Raw genomic sequence first — 19688 nt, forward strand, 5'->3', positions numbered from 1 at the left:
AAGACTCCAGAAGCTCAGGCTTTCAGAAGAAGACTTGGAGACTTGCAGTAAAATCTCAAGAAAGGGTGAAATAACTTTGGTTCTGAAATGGTGGATCTATGCAATTTACCAATTCCCCAAGCTGTCTGATTATCATAATGTCATCTTTAGTAATGGTTAACAGCTACCTAAGTGATACATATCTTGTTACACAGTTACAATGATATATTTGGAGTAATAATTAGCATTTTTATTAACATTTCACATCTTTCTTATCACTTCTAATGTAAGTTCTCAGTTGAGACAGTGAAAGTGTGACCACAAAATCAAAATTTCAATTATTTGTAATTTGTTTAGCATCTAAAACAGAAGTGAGTAATTGAGGATATGATTTAACTTCCTAATGTCCCCTGGGACTGAAACTCTTGTCGATGGCATTAATATGCTGTGCCACATGGTGTGGGCTTTTTAAGAAACTCTATTTGCTCATGCCGCTGGGTTAATAATACATGAGTCCTGGGCTCCCAAAAACACGGTTCTGAAGCATTAGCATTTTAGAACTAAAACATTGTTGATTTTGTTTGCTAGTCACCCATCTTTGATTTATAGCAGGCTTACATTCCTTTGGTGCAAATGATTTATAAGATTAAAGCTAGTATTGCATAGCTTATCTTTATGCTAGTACAGTAACTCCATTATAGTGCAGTTCACTATGGTAAACAGAAAAGTTACGCTGTTGCAGGATTGGGTCTTTCTTGATGCTGCTGTTTACGGCTTAATGTAGCTCTTACAGTCAATTTTTTGGTTATTGTTTTTTATTTTTTAATTACGGTGTGTTGGCTTTTTTTTGTTTGTTTGTTTTGTTTTGCTTTGTTTTTTTCCCAGTCTGAGAGAGTGTAATTCCCATCTATTTTTAAAAATAGTATACATCCTTTATTAAAAATCTTTTGGCAGTGGATACTACAAAATTAAGATTTTTTTTCCCACAACAACATTAATGGCCATTAGTGTTAATTATTTAGAGCTCCTTATTTTGCACTCAGAAGACAGAAATAGATTGTATGCTGCTGGGTAAATTGGTCTTTACCTCTGTTTCCAGTATTTTGCTCCTTCATCTTGCCATATATGTGTCCCAGTGGATGATATCCTTTGGTTTTTTATTCATCATAGTGTAAAAAGCAGTATTCAGTGGGCTTATTAATTTTTTTGTTCAGCTGTTTTTGCCCCACTGACATAACCCTTAATGTTTTTCTTGTGCTTTTTATTAATTTTCTGCGTTTCTGTGCGCTCACCAAAGTAGTGGAGAACCCAACTGGTGACCTTTTACGCCAGTTCCCTTACCTTTTCCAAGACGTGGGTTTTACCCCAACAGCTCAGAACCTCATAAATTTGTTAGTCTCTAAGATGCTCCAGGACTGCTTGTTGTTTTTCAGGCTGTTCACATTTGGTTTTCATTTCCAAGCAGATGAACCATGAGCCTGTAACAGAGTAATTTACTGTGCCCGCTCCACCCACACCCACCCACAGAAGGCTATTGAGGTGCATAAGGAAAGCTAGTGAGCAATGGCCACAAACACTGCAAATTATTTTTCTTGCATTAGATCCCAAACTGACTGCCAGTCAATTTGCCACTTCTTGTTGGAAGACTTGATCCTGCAAAGTTCTGATGAGCACCTGTGTCACTTGAAATCCTCCTGTTCTTTTGGCTCCTGCACTTTTACACGTGACTGTGGCAGTGGTTCGCAAACCAGTGGTCACGTGATGTTATGGGTGTGTCACAAGCTGTCGGCCTCCACCCAAGACCTTGCACTGCCGGCAGCATTTATAAAAGTGTTAATTTTTTAAAAGGTATTTTAATTTATAAGGAGGAATCGCACTCAGAGGCTTGCGGAGTGAAAGGTGTCACCAGTACAAAAGAAAAATTTGAGAACCACTGGACAATAGGACAACTCGTGATCTTTCTATAGTAAACTCTTTCATATCCAGCAGCCCTGGCACCTGGAGATTGCCAGATATTCAAAATATTCTGGTTAATAGAGAGGTACGCCTAGCAACACATAACACTAAAGATAAACAAGATTCGATATTAAGAAACAAACAAAAATGTATGCAGGGTACTTTATTTACCGACAGTGGTATTGTACACTGTAAACTTATACTGTAGCTTCTGTATTTGTTTGTTTTTATTTTCACTGTACAGTATTTATGGAAAACGTAAGTAAAATTTACTTATGATTAAAATGTCGGTTATTTGAGGATTCTGAATGATAGAATGCTGGGTATGAAAGGGTTTACTGTATAATGCGCAGAATTGGATACTGCCCCTTTAAATAGTTTGAGAGCCCTCTAGTGGCCGTCACTGTTCTATTTCAGGGTACTCCAGAACCCTGGCAGGCAGCAGTGTGTGTACATAGCTAATCCTTCTGTTTCACGTATGTTTAGTAAACATGGCAATTTGGAATTGGGATCTTCTGTAAAACAGAAACAGCAGAATTTGGAAGTGACTTCACGCTGAGTATACAGACTTTGTATGGCTTGTAGACATCTAAGATCTATGATATTATGGGTTTGATCAGTACTTTTTATATCCAAAATATAGAGCAAAAAGACTTTTTAAAAATGCAGTTTTGAAACAGAATAAACATGCTAGCTCATATTAAATTAAAATTCTAGCATCTAATCCATGAGTCACATCCCTCCTTCACAGCGTTTTTAGAGGAAGGCTGCTCTAGATAGAAAGCCATTGTGAAATTGTGGTGTAAAAGTTGAGGAGCAATTTATAGTTTTTTTCCTATGTTCCAAAATTTAGTCTGGCAGATGGAGGTGGCCAGCTGTACATTTAGGGAGTTCTGGGGAAGAAAAGGAGACCGTTTTATGAAGATAACGGTGAGGCTGTCACTGATAACTGGCTTAATTTAGATCCCTGCATTTAATTAATTTATTTACTACCCTTGCATGCACCGATTCTTGGTGACCTATGAATGCGGTTTGAGCACAATCCCTTTTGTATTGGAAGATTGTGCAGTGATCGCTGTTATTTTGTCCTTAAGCAGTTGCTTGATTACATTAGCTTTTTAGAGAGGAGAAATTTGTGTTTTCGAATTCATTTAATTGGAGTCATATTTGTAAGTATTCTCTATGAGAATTCTTGTCATTTGGAGGGGCTGTAGGTCAGTGGTTCTCAATGACGGGGTTGTGGACCAACACCCTTCTCTGGGGTCTCCTTATCAGAGTTTAGGAAGGCAACAAGTTCAGCCCTTGAGATCAAAAAGATTGAGAAACAGTGATCTAGGTCAGAGGGGGATTGCATCCCAGAGGTGCTGTTTTGGTTTAACCACTGCTAACCTGATGATTGCAACAGTCTCTCCTTTGCGATTTGAATGCATTGTCCCAAAAGATAGTGTATTGAGCCTTTTTCTTTTTTTAAATAAAAAACATTTTTAGGTGAATTTAATGCATGTGAAAGATGTCAGCCTTGGGCCCTAAGACACAGACTGTAAAAGGTATTTGGTTGTCTAGTGAGCTTTGAAATCAATGGCAGACAGACACCTAGATGTTCTAGAAAATCTCCATACAAGCCTAAGGACCTTTAAAAGTCTAGCCCTAAATTTCAGTATTTAACCACAAAGCTGGTACAACGTGAGTGGTGGCAGTACAGACTTTTCAATGCTACCCTCTGTGTGGTTTTCCCCTCTGACCTGCTATGACCTCTGTAGAGAGTACCAGGTAGTTTATTGGTTGTCCCTGTTATGTCCTGGGTCCTCTTTGTTGGGATTTCCAGCCAAGGTACCAGCTGTAACTTTATATGTATCAGAGGCAGATGTATATCTGCTAGGAGTTGGAAATCACCCCCACCAGTTCATAGCAGCTGTGGTCATTCTCTTCCCTGAATTTCATGAGCATGGCTACAAGGTATGCCGCCCGTTCCTTTGTGCTTCCCTTTCATTAAATATCTCTTCCTAAGTGATCATCTCTGTGTGAAGATGTTTTTTTTTTTCTGGGCTGTACTGTATCCTTGTCTTCTGCTGGGAATGCATATTAGAAATCAGGGTCTCTTATCTATGAGTTTGTCTCACAAAAGCAGGAACTCAAATTTTAAAATAGATATCGATTTAAAATAAACAAATTTTTAAAGGAAAAATATTTTGTTTTATGCCATGTTTTGACAATGTACACTTTCTTGTTTTGCTAAAAAGTCATTTATTGCTTGTTCTACAGCAAACTCTGCCATAGAACGGTGACACAGTAAGATTCAGGAGTCTTTGGAGGATTTCTCAAATAGTGGCCTTCTGTGTATTTCCCATCAATTTTAGACATTTTTGATCTATCTGGATTGTAGCAGCCAAAATTAATGACAATTTTTTAAGGAAAGATTTGTTCACAAGTTTATTATTTATTAAATTTTAACACGTAATGGCCCTGGTGCAATAAACTGAATCTCCGATTCACTTTAAACCTACAGTATGTTTCCATCTACAAGATTGCTATCAAGATAGCGTCAATTCTGGCTCATGTGGCTTTAAGTGCGTGCGTGCGTGCGTGTGTGTGAGAGAGAGAGAGAGAGAGAGTGGATGTATCCCATTTAATCAGAAAGAATGCAATGAATGCAAATATTTAATACATGATAAATTGCCTGTTGCAAATGTGACTTGTTGTGAAAACTTAGCACTTCATTATTTGAATGTGTTACATGAAGGCAGGCAATGTCTGTAGAAAAACAAAGTGGCAATCTTATTATTTTAGTGTAACGAGTTTTAATATTCCCCTATCCCACAATCAATCATTGCCCTAGAGGGTCTTAGTTATTTGCCGATAATGCACCAAACGGGATAATAATGCCTACAGCGCTGACGCTTGCCAGTCACTGAAAACCTTTAATTTGAAATAAACCAACATCTTTTGGTATTACACAGTTTAAGTCACATATGAGTCTGACAGCAGGCCATAAGCAGGTACTGTGTATCGTTTCTAATTGATACTCCATGTTCAGAGATGATATCTCATAAATTACCATAAAATGAACTTTTTATCATAACAGTTTGTATTGCAGTTGTGTAACTTGTTTTAATTTATGTATAAAAGTTAGAAACGAGTATGGTTTTTAGTGCAAAGAGTATAAATTAGGAAGCACACTGCTGCATAAATGCTACATAAATCACATCCTAAAGACAAAAGCAGATATTGAATGTCCGAATTACTGAGAACTTAATGTGCAGTGTAATCTGCGTATTGTTTTTCTATTTGTTTTTTTCTGGAATACCACGTAAAGACATAGGCTTGGGGAAGGAGGCTTTTTTGTTATTAAAAACAGTTTATTTTTCTCTTTGATCTTTCTGTTTAGAATAGCCTTTCCTACATCCTAGGTTATCTCCAACAAGTTTGCGCCTCATTGCCGTTGGCCACTGCGCCATTAATAGAGGAAGTCAGCAGAAATTGGTCTTGAGATATCCCATGTCTGTAGGCTCCTTGTGCCAATTAAGGGGCTGGCTCCAAATGGCAAAATTACCTTCTTTGCATTTTCATCAGTGTTGCTCCCCCAAAAATTCTTAGTCTCCTGAACTATCTAATGAACCGTGTTGTCCAACATGCTAGCCCCTAGTACAACATACTTGGCCAGTTGAGTATGGCTAGTTGGCTTGAGCAATAAATATATTTTAAAAATAATGTGGCTAGTTCGCTATAGCAGTAGCCCTGCAGTGGCTACTATTCAAAACTGGTTAGACACCTGGGATCTAACCCTTTAACCTCACATCAGAATCAAGGTATTCTTAGCATTTTATTTTCAAGTTACCACAATCGGAAATTGATCATATCTAAAGCTGCATATAATTATATTCCGGGTGGACTTGATGAAAACTTTTGGGTTTGTTTTGTTATTAACATCCATATTTGTAAATGATCTCTTTTAGGGATAAAGATTATCCTTCTTTGTGCTTTTGTTTTGCTCTGCCAACCTGAGCCTCTCCTCTAAAGCCAGTACGAATTTGCTTTTAAAAATCTATTTCTAGAGAGGCACTTTTTAAAAAATCAACGTATTTCTTTTCTGTGGTCCTGATTGGTCCGATAAAATGGACAAGCTGATTGCGTCAAAAGGAAATATCCTTGGCTTAATTGTAAGCTAAGCCTCTCTTAATCCAAGGGAGCGTTTGAGATTCTGTCCAAGTGTTCAATTTCCCAGGCCGCTGAGGTCTGTGAATTTCTTTCCCCAGCCTCCAGGCTGCTGCAGTACAAGTCAGCATAGCTAATGCAGATAGATCTCTCCCTCTCTCTCTTGTCTCTTTTCCCCCCACCATCCCCCTTTGATTCGATATGAAAAGGCTGGTAACTCCAGTGCTAGAGCAAAATCTGACATAACTCTGCAGATGGCTACATTCAGATGATATACCTAGGGATTTTTCTTAAAGGAAAGTAACATATATGTGCTAATGTTTATTTTTTTCCTTGCTGCCTTTTTTTAGGATTGCCAGTCCCAAAGAAGAGCCCAAAGTCGGTAAGTACCTTCTCACCTAATGTTTTTTGTTTTTTTTTTTGTCTCTTTTGTGTGAGGGGGCTTGTGGTTTTGGGTTTCTTTTTTAAATGTGGGGTGTTGCTTGTTTTAAGTTGTCTTTCTGTTCCAACACTGATTGTCTTGCACAGCTTGTGCTGTGTGGTGAATTGAGAGGGGAATTCACAACAAAAAGGAAGCTTGTTGCAAGGAAAGCTAGAGGTTCACTGATCCTCTCTCCCTCTGTTAACCTCCCTCCACCCCCCACACCCCTAAAAAGCCATTGTTTCCTTTTCGAAAGATTGGAGGCTCCACCTTCTTTCCAAAGTGCAGTTTCTAACAGTGGTGTCCGTAGACTCCAGCCTTTTGCTTTTACTCCCCAATCTTTCTCATGCACCAGCTGATGAATGGTTTTATGAAATATTGAAGCATGTAGATTTACAGGAAGACGAATCATGCCTATTTACCATTTCCACCAGATACTGTATGCTGCCTCAGTACTGGAAACAGCTCGTCTGTTGTTGTTGGCTTTAGCAGCATTTTGCTGCAGGTGTGGGATCCTTTATTTAAACACACACACACACGAAGAAAAAAAAATCAATATTTCCCTGTCCTTTCTAATCCTGTTTCCTGTAGAGCTGTTAGCTGGTTGACATGTTAGCTAATAGCATAGAAGCTATGGTCTAAATGTCATTAAAGCTCATTTCTAGTATAGTGAAACAAAATTAACGTGATGTTTAGGAGCCAGAAAAGGGATGAATATTTCATAGGAAATGAGCTATTTACAAGGTGAAAGTTTCCAATTACTTGAAGGGCTAGGGAAGAATGTCGCTTATTTCCCAGTAGCTTTGGAGAAAGTCACATGAGTGAGGTCTTTGTGTAACTGTAAGACACCATGAAAGTTCACTTACGGTCCATTGTGGGTGCCGATAGCTGCGGCTGCTAACAGTCTGCGTTTTGGTAAAGCTCTGTAAGAGGCTTGTTAAAAAGATGAGCAGAATCTCCCGCTTTCAGTGTAAGTTCTGTGTTCATCCAAAAAGCTAGCCCTGAAATAATTAATGTGATTCTGATGGCTTAGAGCAAGGATGATTAAAGTCACATGACTTCAGGCCTATTCCATTGTCAGTTTGCATTAAGAGGGAGAAGTGTGGTTTGGGTTCTCACTCAAATCACAGAAATGTTAGACCGTATGCCTTTACTTCTGTGTCAAAGTCACAGATTCATGCAGCCTTTGGTAAAATAGAAACAAGTGTGTGAAATATGTACAAAACAAGCATGTTATTTTTTGGTGCTGCATTTTTTCCTCTGTCAGAGAAAGAGTAGTTTTATTGAGGTAAGACATTTATAACCCTTCTTCTTGACACCACGGTATGGGGAATGAACTTAGCTTTTTAAAAACAGGTGCCCTCCCAGAATCAGGTCATGAAGCATCTCCTTATTAATCTGATGCTATGCTGAACACCTGCTGAGTGAACAATGATTCATTAGAGGTATTTTCAGTCTGAGGGACACCTAAATCCATTTAGGGATAGTCCTCTCTGCATGAACAAAGAGACTGTTTACAAACAGGTGTAGTTCTGGGGTCTTTAATGAATTTACCAGCCTGAAGCTGTAGATTTTGTTTCCCATGGAATTTACTCACTGAGAAACCATTTCATTCACTGAAGGCAACCAGGTTCCTTGCATTGTATGCTCCTAAAAGCTCCCTTACCTTTCTTCATCTCCTGTCAATATAGTCACCTCTGCCCCAGGCATTTCTGTTCCACGAGGTGAGGCAGAATCCAGTAAAACATAGTCTTCCTCTGTTTAGCTATAAAATGGGGTGTTTGCACCAGCAACTAGAGGCTAACACCATCTTCTATTGATACATTGTGGTAGCTGTTTTAGAGTATGTGGAAGTCCAACAGTCACACTGCTTAAAACAAAGGAGCAGAACTTCTAGCCTCCAGAGCACAGTGTCTTTTAGTGTCAGAGAAAAGAATAAAAGCATTATCACTATGTTACTAATATTGTTAAGATAACTTCTTTGACCTGTGTTTCATGGTGTCAAGTGGGAGTAAAGGACATATGGTTTCAGAATAAAACTATACTGGCATTGAGGGCTTGGCTGTACGGCACACCTAGGGGTTGCCAAGCTGTGTGATGATGCAAACAACATAGCCTCAGGGCGCACATGCCACCGTGAGAAATCTTTTTTCCTAGATTCCCCTATGTGGTGTGGCTTTAATGCAGCTTATGCCTCCTTCTTCACCTTCACTGTCCTTTGAAACAAAATTTACTTCTTCATTAATGAATTAGCTATTGTTAAATAAGCCATATGCAGTCAGCCCTTCTGTTGCTAGACTGATCTTAAACCAAGCCCACATTCTGTTGTCCATACTGCATTACAGAGTAAACTGAAGATCAGCTTGTCAATCCCATCCTGCACCTCCTTCACCCAGCTCACCACTGATCCCTTTCCTTCCTGCTCTGCCATCTAATGAAGCCCCTTTCCAGTGCCAGAGACTGTCCCTCCTCCACAATCCCAGCTACCTACTGCCAATGCCTGCTTCCTTCACAGACATGCTTGGCTTTGTAGCTCATTCTGTGCTACAGCCGACTCCCATCTGGCCATAGCTGCTTACCTTTGCCAGGCTCTGTTTTCATGGAGGAATTTTTAGTGCTCTAGGAGTTCTGCTGTTGCCAGACTATTTAGTTTTGCATCTGCAGTATTTGACTCCAAGAGAACATACATGCAGACAGCGAGGAACACAAATACATTTATCAAGGTGCAGTGGAAGGGTTTTCATAGCTCAATATTGGGCTTTAAGACTCCACTGATGTGATGTCACCTGAGGTCAGGGTGATGTGTGTCTCTTCTGCAGCTCTTCTATAGTGACTTTGGGTATGACAACACTACTGGGAAGATGGACACATTCAGGGCCGATCTTGTGGGGTTTGATTTTCCGTGCCTAGTGAGATATGCAAAATCAAACTATCTGGAGTCAGCGATCGCCCCATGTATTCCTCAATATCATGAGGAATAAGGAAGTTGACTGGAGAGTTTCTCCCATTGACCTCCCTCTGTGAGGATGGCCAGCTAAGTTGATTGCAGATAATTCAATTCTAGCTACGCAGTTGCCACAGCTGACAATTGGCAACTGACTTAACACCCTAGTGTAGGCCACGCCTAAGACCACAGCAGACTCCTTTAAATGACATAATATCATCAGCTGTAGCAAAGGAGGGACAGCTGGGAACTTAGGCCTTGCATGCCAGAACATAATTCTTGTTAGGTAAATGAAGGAGGAAGTGACTTTGATTTAAATGGCAGTTTAATGTTTACCCTTGTTTGTCTGTGTACTTTGCATGTATGGCAGTTCTGGAATATTTTAGACTGTTTGGTAGCTTTGGAATATTTCATCTGAATTTGAAAGGGCAAAGTTGTCATAGGGCTGGGTGTCAAATTTAAAATGGCTGATGGAAGTTTCCATGAAAAACTATATTTCAGCAAATTTGTAAGTAAACAAATAACGTTACTTTCTTTGATTTTTTTGTCGAAGCACCCAAAAGTAAATATCTCCATCTAAAAAACTAAAATATTTTCAGTTTTTATCATTTTGGGGCTGACATATTTCTGGTTTTGGGTTCTTGATTTTTGTGGATGAAAAGAAGTAAAAATGTTCCCAGAAAAGCCTGATGAAAGCTAACAGCTTTTGGTTTGCGTCCCACATGGGAGACAGGATCTTTTCTAAGCATCTCTTCTTAGCACTCTGAAAGAGGGGCCAGGTTTTCCAATCTGGACACGGATTACTTGATCAGTCTTTTGAGCAGCTAAGTATTCTAGGTACTTGAATTTCCTAACCTTAAAATTGTATATTCTCACAACCCTTCCCCATAAACCACTCCTCCCTTTCATCCCAAACAGCCAATACGTATGGGGTTGGCCAGCCTCTTTCAGTTAGGAGCAACTGATGATAGGGATCACGTATTTCTCTGGGACAATCATATGCATTTACAACAATGTTTCTCAAATGGTTTTCTGCAAAACCTGGGGTTCCACGAAGTGAAAATAAGAGTTCCATGTGAAAATGATCGAGGTCGGCAACCAGTGGTTCTGGAGCGACATGCAGCTGTCTGGACCTTGCCGCCACTGACTCCTCTGTGGCTCCCTGCCCTGCTGCCACTGAAACAGTCAAACTAAATGTAATTGGTTTAATGGCCAGAGGGATCTGACTGTTTAACTGAATTTATTTCCATTATTTCAGCAACGACAGGGCCGGGAGCCACAGATAGTCCCTCACTTGCCCCACCTACCCACGTGGCCACACCTCTCTGTGGGCGTGGCTCAGCTCACGCCCACCATCAGAAAACCTGCACACCAGCCTGCCTTCTCCTGGGCACCTGTGACTGCCCGGTGTAAGCTCCCCAGCCAGCACCACAGGGGGGTTAGTTCCAGGGGCCAGTTTGGGGCTGAGGTGAGTTAATCCTGGGCGGGGCGGGTTTGAGACTGAGAAAGGTTAAGCATGGGAGTGCAGAGGCAGGTTTGCAGGATGAGGGGGTAAAGCTTGGGGATAGGGGGCTTGATTTGGGGGCTGACATGGGTAAAACCTGAAGATGGGGGCAGGTTTGGGGGCTGAGGGGGGTGAGGCCTGGGAATGGGGTTCTGCAAAATTCTTTTGAGTTTTTAAAAGGGAGCCGTAGCCAAATAACATTGGGAAACACTGATTTACAAAGTATACCCAGTAAGTCCTGGTTCCCTGAACACGGTAGGGAAAAGACATTAGCAGACCATTGCCATGTCTGCCCTTTCCAAGCCAGAAGTGTCAGCTCCATGAGTGTTCCAGGGCTGGTGCTTCCCCCCACCCCAGTCGGCTCCTCCCTTGTTGCCTCCCACCTCCTGGCAGCCCTGCCGACCAGTGCGTCCTGCCCACAGTGCCTCCCACCCACCACGATCAGCTGTGCTGTGGAGTGCAGGAGAGGCTGGGGACAGGACAGGAGTGTAGAGTGGGGCATGCTTGGGGGAAGGGTGGAACGAGGCAGCAAGGTGGGAAGAGAAGGAGATGGGGTGATGGCGGGGAGCAGCAGGGAAGAGTGGGAGCGGGGCCTAAGGCAGAGCCAGTAGTCAAGCACAGCCTGGCACATTAGAACATCAGTGCCACTGCTCTCAGGGCCAGATTCACCACTGTTTCCCTCGCTGTGTGCTGGTCCCCGCCTTGCCCCGCAGCTACTGCCTCCAGTGGCGGCCTCTTAGGGTTGCCAAGCATCCGTTTCTTTTACCAGAATGCCTGGTTGAAGAGGAACCATAGTGGCTCCAGTTGGCACTGCCCAATGGGCTATTATAAGTCTTGTCAGTAGCACAGCGGAGGCCCAGAGCTAAGACAAGCTCCCACTTCCCTTGGTTCTGCGTGTCTCCCAGACGCTGCCACTTGGTCCCTGAGGCCCCTGGGCACAGGGAACCTCCATCTAAACACTGTCCTCTCAGATGCAGGTGCCTCCCCTGCAGTTCCCATTGGCCACCCTTCCCAGCCAATGAGAGCTTGGAAACCTTCACTTGGGGTGGAGGGGGGGGCAGCATGCAGATTGTTGTCTCCACAGTTCCCATTGGCCAGGAACTGTGACGAGTGGGAGCTGCAGGTGGGGATGGCGACTGCAGGTCTGAGGCGGCATGCATATGGAACCTCCCTGCATCTAAGTGGTGCAGGGGCCTAGTGGCAGCTTCATGAGATCCTTGTAGGCTCTGAAAGGACCCTGCAAACACAAGCAACTCCTGCACCAGCCCAGAGTTCCCTCCTGTACCTAGTGTCCCCCTTGGAGCCTACACGTCAAACCCTACACCTCCGTACCAGCCCTGAGCCCACTGCTATACCCCAAACACTCATCACATGCCCCAGACTAGAGCCTGCATCCTCAGTCCAGAGCCCACACGCCAACCCCTTCTCACAGCCCAAAGCCCCCTCCTGTGCCCCCAAGCTACTCATCCCCAACCACACCCTAGAACCCAGACCCACAGCCAGACCCCTCCCTCCCCTCCCACAACACAACCCTGTGCCCAGTGATGGTGGGGGAGACTGAGAGACAGAGGGGAGGGGGTAAAGCGAGTGGGGGCTGGGATCTCAGAGAAGGGGCACGAAAAAGTGGGACCAGGGTTCTGTTTTGTGCTGTTTGAAAACTGGTGACTCTATGGCTTCTGTTGCTTTAGCTGTCAAGTTTAGCTTGCAGGAAAGGTGCTTGGTGTACATCGCGGTCTGTGCTTGGTTTATGGCAGTTGACACCTTCCAGCATAACACTCCTCTGTGAGGTATTTACCGTCCTGTCTGCTCACCCTATCTTTGCAGTGTAACTGCTGCAAACTCCCTTGGATGGTTTGTTTTCCTTTACGTCCTTTTTGCAAGGGAAGGAGCAGTGTACTGTATCCACCCATGAGCTTTCTCAGGTGACTAGTGCTGCATTAACATTGCAGCCCCCTTGAGAGCTGGCTCCTCCCAGAGCTTTGTGGCTGGGAATGGTATTGCAGAAGGCTGAAAAATGAGCCCAGAGTGCAGGCATGGATGTAGCTACAACGAGTCTGTCCCTCCCATGTTGAGAATGCCTCTCTCTACCTACTGTCTAGTCACTGTACTAGCAATTAAGGAACTTCTATTAAATTTTACCAGTGGTCTACGCATTTGTAGCATTTACATGGCAAATCTAGGGAGGGAAAAACTTGGGTGTAAGTACCAGAGGGGTAGCCATGTTAGTCTGGATCTGTAACAGCAACGAAGGGTGCTGTGGCACCTTATAGACTAACAGAAAAGTTTTGAGCATGGGCTGGCTAAATACAAAAGCTGGCTTCCCCTCCCTTGGTGTTCACACCTCCAGATCAACTGCTGGTAGTAAGCCTCACCCTTGCTGACTGAGCTAACCTTGTTATCCCCACCCTTGCTCTGGCTTATTTATACCTGGCCCTGCAGATTTCCAAGACCAGCATCTGATGAAGTGAGTTTGTGCTCACGAAAGCTCATGCTCAAAACTTTTCTGTTAGTCTATAAGGTGCCACAGGACCCTTCGTTTCTGGGGGTAAGTGTAACTGGTTGTCGGAGTCGTTGGTGGAGAGAGTCCTAAGAGTATATGTGGGTGAAGAAACTCATGATGAGGGTTTCTGGACATTTGCAGGCTATGGGAATGGTGAGTCCACTTTATCCACTTAACCTCTGGGGTAAGCAATTCTGGTATTCCATACATCGGGTTTTTTATGTTTGACATAGAAAACCTGCAGTCACATAGCACTTTAAAGACTAACAAAATAATTTATGAGGTGATGAGCTTTCATGGGACAGCCCCACTTCTTCAGATTGAAAGCCTGTGTTTTACACAGCAGTTGTCAGATGTAATCAAGCTCCTACCCTTGGTGTGGCAGCCTTTTGTCTATACTGCACCTCAACAGTCTAATATGTTTATATTTGAAAACCTCTGTGTCTTTGGAAGCTTGTCCAGGGTAATGGGTTAGAATGAGGTCACTTTTAGAGTAATAGAATCCTAGGGTGAGAAGGGATTGCAGAGGTCATCTAGTCTAACTCCCAGCCAAGGTGCAGGATTGTGTCTAAATCATGCAAGGCAGATGGTATCCAGCCTCCTTTCAGAAGCCTCAGTCTGTTCTGTTTTCCAACTTTTCTTACATAGTTTTTCCCTGAGATTCAGTCTTAACTGTTGCGCTGCAGTTTGAACTCATTGCTTCTTGTCCTGCCCTCTGTGACGAGAGAGAATTTTCTCCGTCTTTCTATGACAGCCTCTCAAATATTTGAAGACCACTGTCCTGTCCCTCCCCCAACTTCAGTCTCTCTTGTCCAAGCTAAATATGCCCAGTTCCTTCAGGCTTTGCTCATATGGCTGCATTCCATCCCTTTGATCATCTTTGTTGCTCTCCTGTGGATCCTTTCCCGTTTCTTTTTATCCTTTCGATATATTGGTGACCAATGTTGGACACGCAGCTCCGGCTGAGGCCTAACCAACTTGGAATAGAGCAGCACTATCATACCACCTGAATGGCATGCTATGCCTCTGTTAATGCAATCCAAAATTGCACATTTTTTTTTTTTTTTTGCATCCACATCACATTGTTGCCTCATGTTGAGGCTGTGATCCACCGGCATGCCCAGTTCGGCATTGAGCAACCTCGGCTATTGAGTGGGACACGTGCGGCCCTCCATTCAGTGGGCCACAAGATTGTCATTAACCAAGGTGGTCTCCCAGGTTATCTAATTTTGCTAACTGCATTAGTCAACCTAGAATTTGTGGGTTGTGCTAACTGAACATTAGCAGTACTTCCACGGGATGCAAAGGGAGCTCAGAGCTCTTTCAGTCAATGTTGTGTACAGTCAGCATCCACCTCCCTTCACCTGCCCTTGCTTTACGAGCCTCTCAGTTTAGTAATACTGGTAGGAAGAAAACGATGCCAGTGGAAACCAATAGAATCTGGCAATGCTGCATGTGGACAATGGTAAACAAAATGTCTTGTGAGCTACACATAGAATTACGCTGTCCCAGATCCTGACGCACCACTTATCCTGTACTGTACATTTGTTTTCAATTCCCAAAGACTGTGGCCACACTTGGCCAAAACTTTGAAATAGTCATGCAAATGGCCATTTTGAAGATTACTAATGAGGCGGTGAATTGAGTATTCAGTGCATCCTTAGCATTAGGACGCTTCTGGCCCAAAGCACCGCTTTCTAACGCTCACAGGTCGGCGCGGCTACACAGGGGGTCCTTTTTGAAAGGACCCTGCCTATTTTGAAATCCCCTTATTCCCTTCAGCTGAGAGGAATAAGGGGATTTCAAAATGTGCAGGGTCCTTTCGAAAAGGACTCCCATGTGGCCGCGCCAAGCCGCAAGCGTTAGAAAGCGGCACTTTCAAAGCGTTGTGGCAGAATGTGTCCTAATGCTAATGACGCGCTGAATATTCAGTTCAGCGCCTCATTAGTAATCTTCAAAATGGCCATTTGCATGGCCATTTCCAAGTTTTGGGTAGGTGTGGCCACAGCCTTAGTGAAGAGATATAAAATCTTCTCTTTGTCCAACAGCAGCAAACAGTGCTAAAGAAGGAAGTACTTTGCTATTGATTGGTGCTTCTAGGTTAAGATAAGCTCAGGCCTGCCTTACATACACTGCCTTACATCGACCTAAATGTCACTGAAATGTCACTCTTGCTGATACAACTCACCCACTCTCCCGACATATTAACTCCATCTACACAAGAGGCGTAAAATCAGTGTAACTGGAGTTAAGTCAGTGCAGTTTCAGTGACACTCGGGAGCTCACATCGACTGTTGCTGCCTTTCTGAATCTGTCCCACACTAGCCATAAAAATCAGTGTAAATGTTCTTCATGAGGACATGCACTACCGATACAAGGAGTACCACGTAGTCACACACAAGTGATCGCTCCAGCAGCTGCATGCCAACATATTTTTGGTCAACTTAATTTTGTAGTGCAGTCATGTCCTTGGTCTGTCAACAGGAGTGAAATAGTTCAGTTAGAGCCCTCCGTGATTTTCAGCATTGCATTGTTTGAAAATAGGGTTGTCTCCAAATGTGTTATAATCTGTCCGTGAAGAGACAGGGCAGATTTATGGCTGAATCAGTGACCTTAATTGTGCATTTCCATAATTTTTATTTCTGTTTTATTTTAAGGTGTACTCTGAACTTGCTTTCTTGTGTGGTTTTGTTGTTGTAGAAAACACACATTTGAAGGGCTTTTCCTTCTTACACAATTTGTATACCTTTGCAGTAGTAACTCCAGCTTAAGGGATGGTTCTGGATGGGGGTGGGAGGGGAGGATTTTAGAATCCCCGTTCCTCTAGCTTACTGAGTCTTTTTTTGCCGAAGACCTGTGAAAGTTTCAGGTGGGTCCTAAATACAGGTTTAAATTGTTAAATTTCCCACGTAATAGGGTAAATGAGATTTTCTTTAATGTCTCGTCTAGGGAAATGATAATCTAGGTAGATAGTATTAGTATTTTGTTGTTGTCTTTACAGGCGTTACCTAAGACTTGAATACAATTTTCTGTGGTAGGCCAAATGATCAACATTTTATAAATCAGCTATTTTCAATCAGACTGGCAGGAAACCTGGTACACTTTGCTCAAAAGGTCCTTTTGTTGTTTAATGATTTGCTACAAAATAAAACAACAGCAGCAGCAGAAAAAACTGCTGCAAAAACATGTTTAGTTATAAAATGCTTGTTTAAAGAGTGGTGCTCCCACAGCTGTTTGCAGAGCTCTGTCTTAAAATTGATTACTTGAAAACCTGAGATGTTTAGAGACAAGTAGGACTGTGTGTGAATTAGCTTTTTGCCACTTAGGAGGAAAAAAATGTTTGCAATTGGTTGGGATATTTGTGTTTGAGAACTGGTTGCTGAGCAGTCACAGCAGGCGTGCTCCATTGAAAATGACTTTAAAGTACACAGTTAATTTAATATTCAAGTCAATGAAGACATCGGCTAAAGAAATGCCAGGAATGGGTCGACAACTTCAGTACTAGCTTAGAATGTCAAAGCAGTTTGTACTCTCTGAATTGCCCCACTGGCTGGCATAAACCCAAATGCACCTAAAGATTATACTTGGTATATAAAATCACACAGAAAAGGGTATTTTAAACAAAGATTTTCTCTGAATTGTTAATTCAGCCCTGTCACATTTGAGCACAGGGCTTATGTGGTTTAGTGGGCAGGACAGGAGACTGGTTTTCTGGACCCAGCCCTGTCATTGCTTTGATTTGTCACCTTAGTGAACTTATTTCACCTCCCTGTGTGTCTGTTTCCCATCCTTTGTATCTGTCTTGCTTGTTTATAATGCAGGCTCCTGTAGGCAAGGCAGTTAATAGCCTTAGCACCTCTGGGATTGTTGCACCAATTTTGTAAAAAAAAAAAAAAACCTGCCAAATCCCTGGCACCTAATTGCTTGAGCCCCAGTGTCTCTTTATTACAAATTAAGAACTGGTGTAATTCAAAGGCCCTTCAAATTTGACATGGGTCTTTCTATTGACCTCCTTGGGCTTTGGATCAGACCCTTAGTGCAGAGGAAAGAAACCTTATAAAGAACATTAAGAGTCTGGTGAGCTACAGAAGAGAAGAAGCATACAAGACAGGTAGTGGCCTTGCATGTTTTTTACATTGCTGCACCAGTGTGCTTTCCTGTACCAGGAAAGGTTATAGAATAAATTATAAGGAATCCATTTGCAAATGCCTAGAAGAGGAGGTGATAAGAAACAGCCAGCATGGATTTTTAAAGGACAAATCATGTCAAACCAACCTGATGGCTTTCTTTGACAGGATACAGGCCTCGTGGATAAAGTGAGGTGGTAGGTGTGGTACAGCTAGACTTTAGTAAGGTGTTCGATCCAGTCTCACATGAGATTCTCATTAACAAACTAGGGAAATATAAATTAGATGGAGATACTATATGGTGGGTACGTAACTGGTTGGATAACCATTCCCAGAGACTAGTTACCAGTGATTCTGTCATGCTGGAAAGGCGAAATGAGTGGGGATCTCCAAGGATCAGTTCTGGGACAAGTTGTGTGCAATATCTTCATCAGTGACTTAGATAATGGCATGGAGAGTAAAGTTTGTGGGCATCACCGAGCTAGGAGGGGTTGCATGTGCTTTTCAAGATAGGGTTATTATCCAAAATGATCTGGACAAACTGGCATCTGGTCTGAGGAGCACATGATGAAGTTCAGTAAGGGCAAAATCATTCTTCCACTCTGCTCTGCACTGTCCTCAGCTGGAGTATTGTGTCCACTTCTGGGCACCGCTTTTCAGGAATGTTATGAACAAATTGGAGAAGGCCCAGAGAAGAGAAAGAAAAATGAATAAGTATCTCGAAAACATAACATATGAGGGAAGTTTGAGGCAACTGGGTTGATTAGTCTGAAGAACATTGAGAGGAGAAATAACAGCTTTTTAGTTATTTGGAAGCAGTTACAAGGAGGAAGGGGAAAATATTTTCCTTGACCTCTGATCAAAGGACAAAAAAGAAACGGGCCTATGTGAAGGAGGTCTAGGCTGGAGATTAGGGAGAATTTCCTAACTGTGAGGGTGGTTAAGTACTGGAATAAATTGCCCAGGGTGGTTGTAGTATCTCCATCATTGGAGATATTTCAGAACAGGTTGGATAAATATCTAACAGGGAATATATAAATGGTACTTGTTCCTGCTGTGAGTGCAGAGGACTGGGCTTGATGTTCTCTCGAGGTTCCTTCCGGTTTTGTATTTCTATGATTCTGTGAAAGTTACACTTTAAGAGGAGAATATAGTTCATTTTCCATGGCCTTTTTATCTTTGATCTCTCTGAAATCTTTCCTAGGAGTGCTAATTAGGATCGATCAATGCTATATTGGTTTGTAGTATATGAATCCATGTCTCCTGAGGACTTCTGAGACAATCAGTATTAGCCAAATCACCTGTCGTCAAATCAGATTTCAGTCATAACTCACTATTCAGCTAAGTGACATTTCAACCAGACATCCCCATTGAAAGACTCCATAGGTTTCATTTAGTTCTGTAAGCTGTAAGCATGGGACTTAACATTATTTTCACATCATGATAATAAGGTTCTAGTTTCTGTGTACAGAAATGAATAATCTGCACTGAAGTGTGACATACAAGCAAAATGTCCAGGAGTGAGTTGGGGCTTTCGTTTATATATTTGTTTCTTTGGACCTGTTAGAATCCAAGGACTGGGTGGAGAAACACTGAAAGTTCCCAGTTAACTTTTGCTTATCTAGAATTAAAAGTGAAAATTGGATTTCCTTTTCAATGTGAGATTTGAAATTTTGCCAGTCAACATCCGCAAGGCCCTTTTGTAATATATGAACAAGGGAACACAGTGAGTGTTGTTTTCTACATATTTACTGTCCATTCCCGGTAACTTTTCAGAAACCTTTTTACTGCATATTTAGTGGCAGAAATCCTTGCAATACAACTGACTCTTTTTAATTTGCATGCATTATTGTAGTCAATTATGTGAATGTGAGTTAAGAGCAACATACCCAATTTAGCTAAATATTGACAGAACAGGTCTTCTGAAATTCTCAGGAAGAATGAGACTTTAAGTAGAAATTTTTTTTCTTTGTTTTAATATACTTAAACAAGGAAATAACACTGCAAGTAAATGTTTTTAGGTAATGTTAGGGATCTAATGTAATGTTACGAGGTTCAAGTTTTGCTTTTAGGAAGGGGCATGGTAGTGAGTGAGTTGGGAATAT

General features: G+C 42.2%; 1 protein-coding gene across 26 annotated transcripts in view; it reads left to right on the plus strand.

The window, feature by feature from the left end:
• Positions 1–19688, plus strand: part of MAGI1 (membrane associated guanylate kinase, WW and PDZ domain containing 1) — a 488573-nt gene that overhangs the window by 430825 nt on the left and 38060 nt on the right. For all 26 annotated transcript variants that reach the window (XM_075006137.1, XM_075006140.1, XM_075006139.1 and 23 more), the window contains one exon: positions 6438–6469. In XM_075006137.1, the coding sequence (XP_074862238.1) occupies positions 6438–6469 (32 nt within the window). The remainder of the gene's footprint in view (positions 1–6437; positions 6470–19688) is intronic.

This window comes from Carettochelys insculpta, chromosome 11 (genome assembly GCF_033958435.1).
Source record: "Carettochelys insculpta isolate YL-2023 chromosome 11, ASM3395843v1, whole genome shotgun sequence".
Lineage (NCBI taxonomy): Eukaryota > Metazoa > Chordata > Testudines > Carettochelyidae > Carettochelys > Carettochelys insculpta.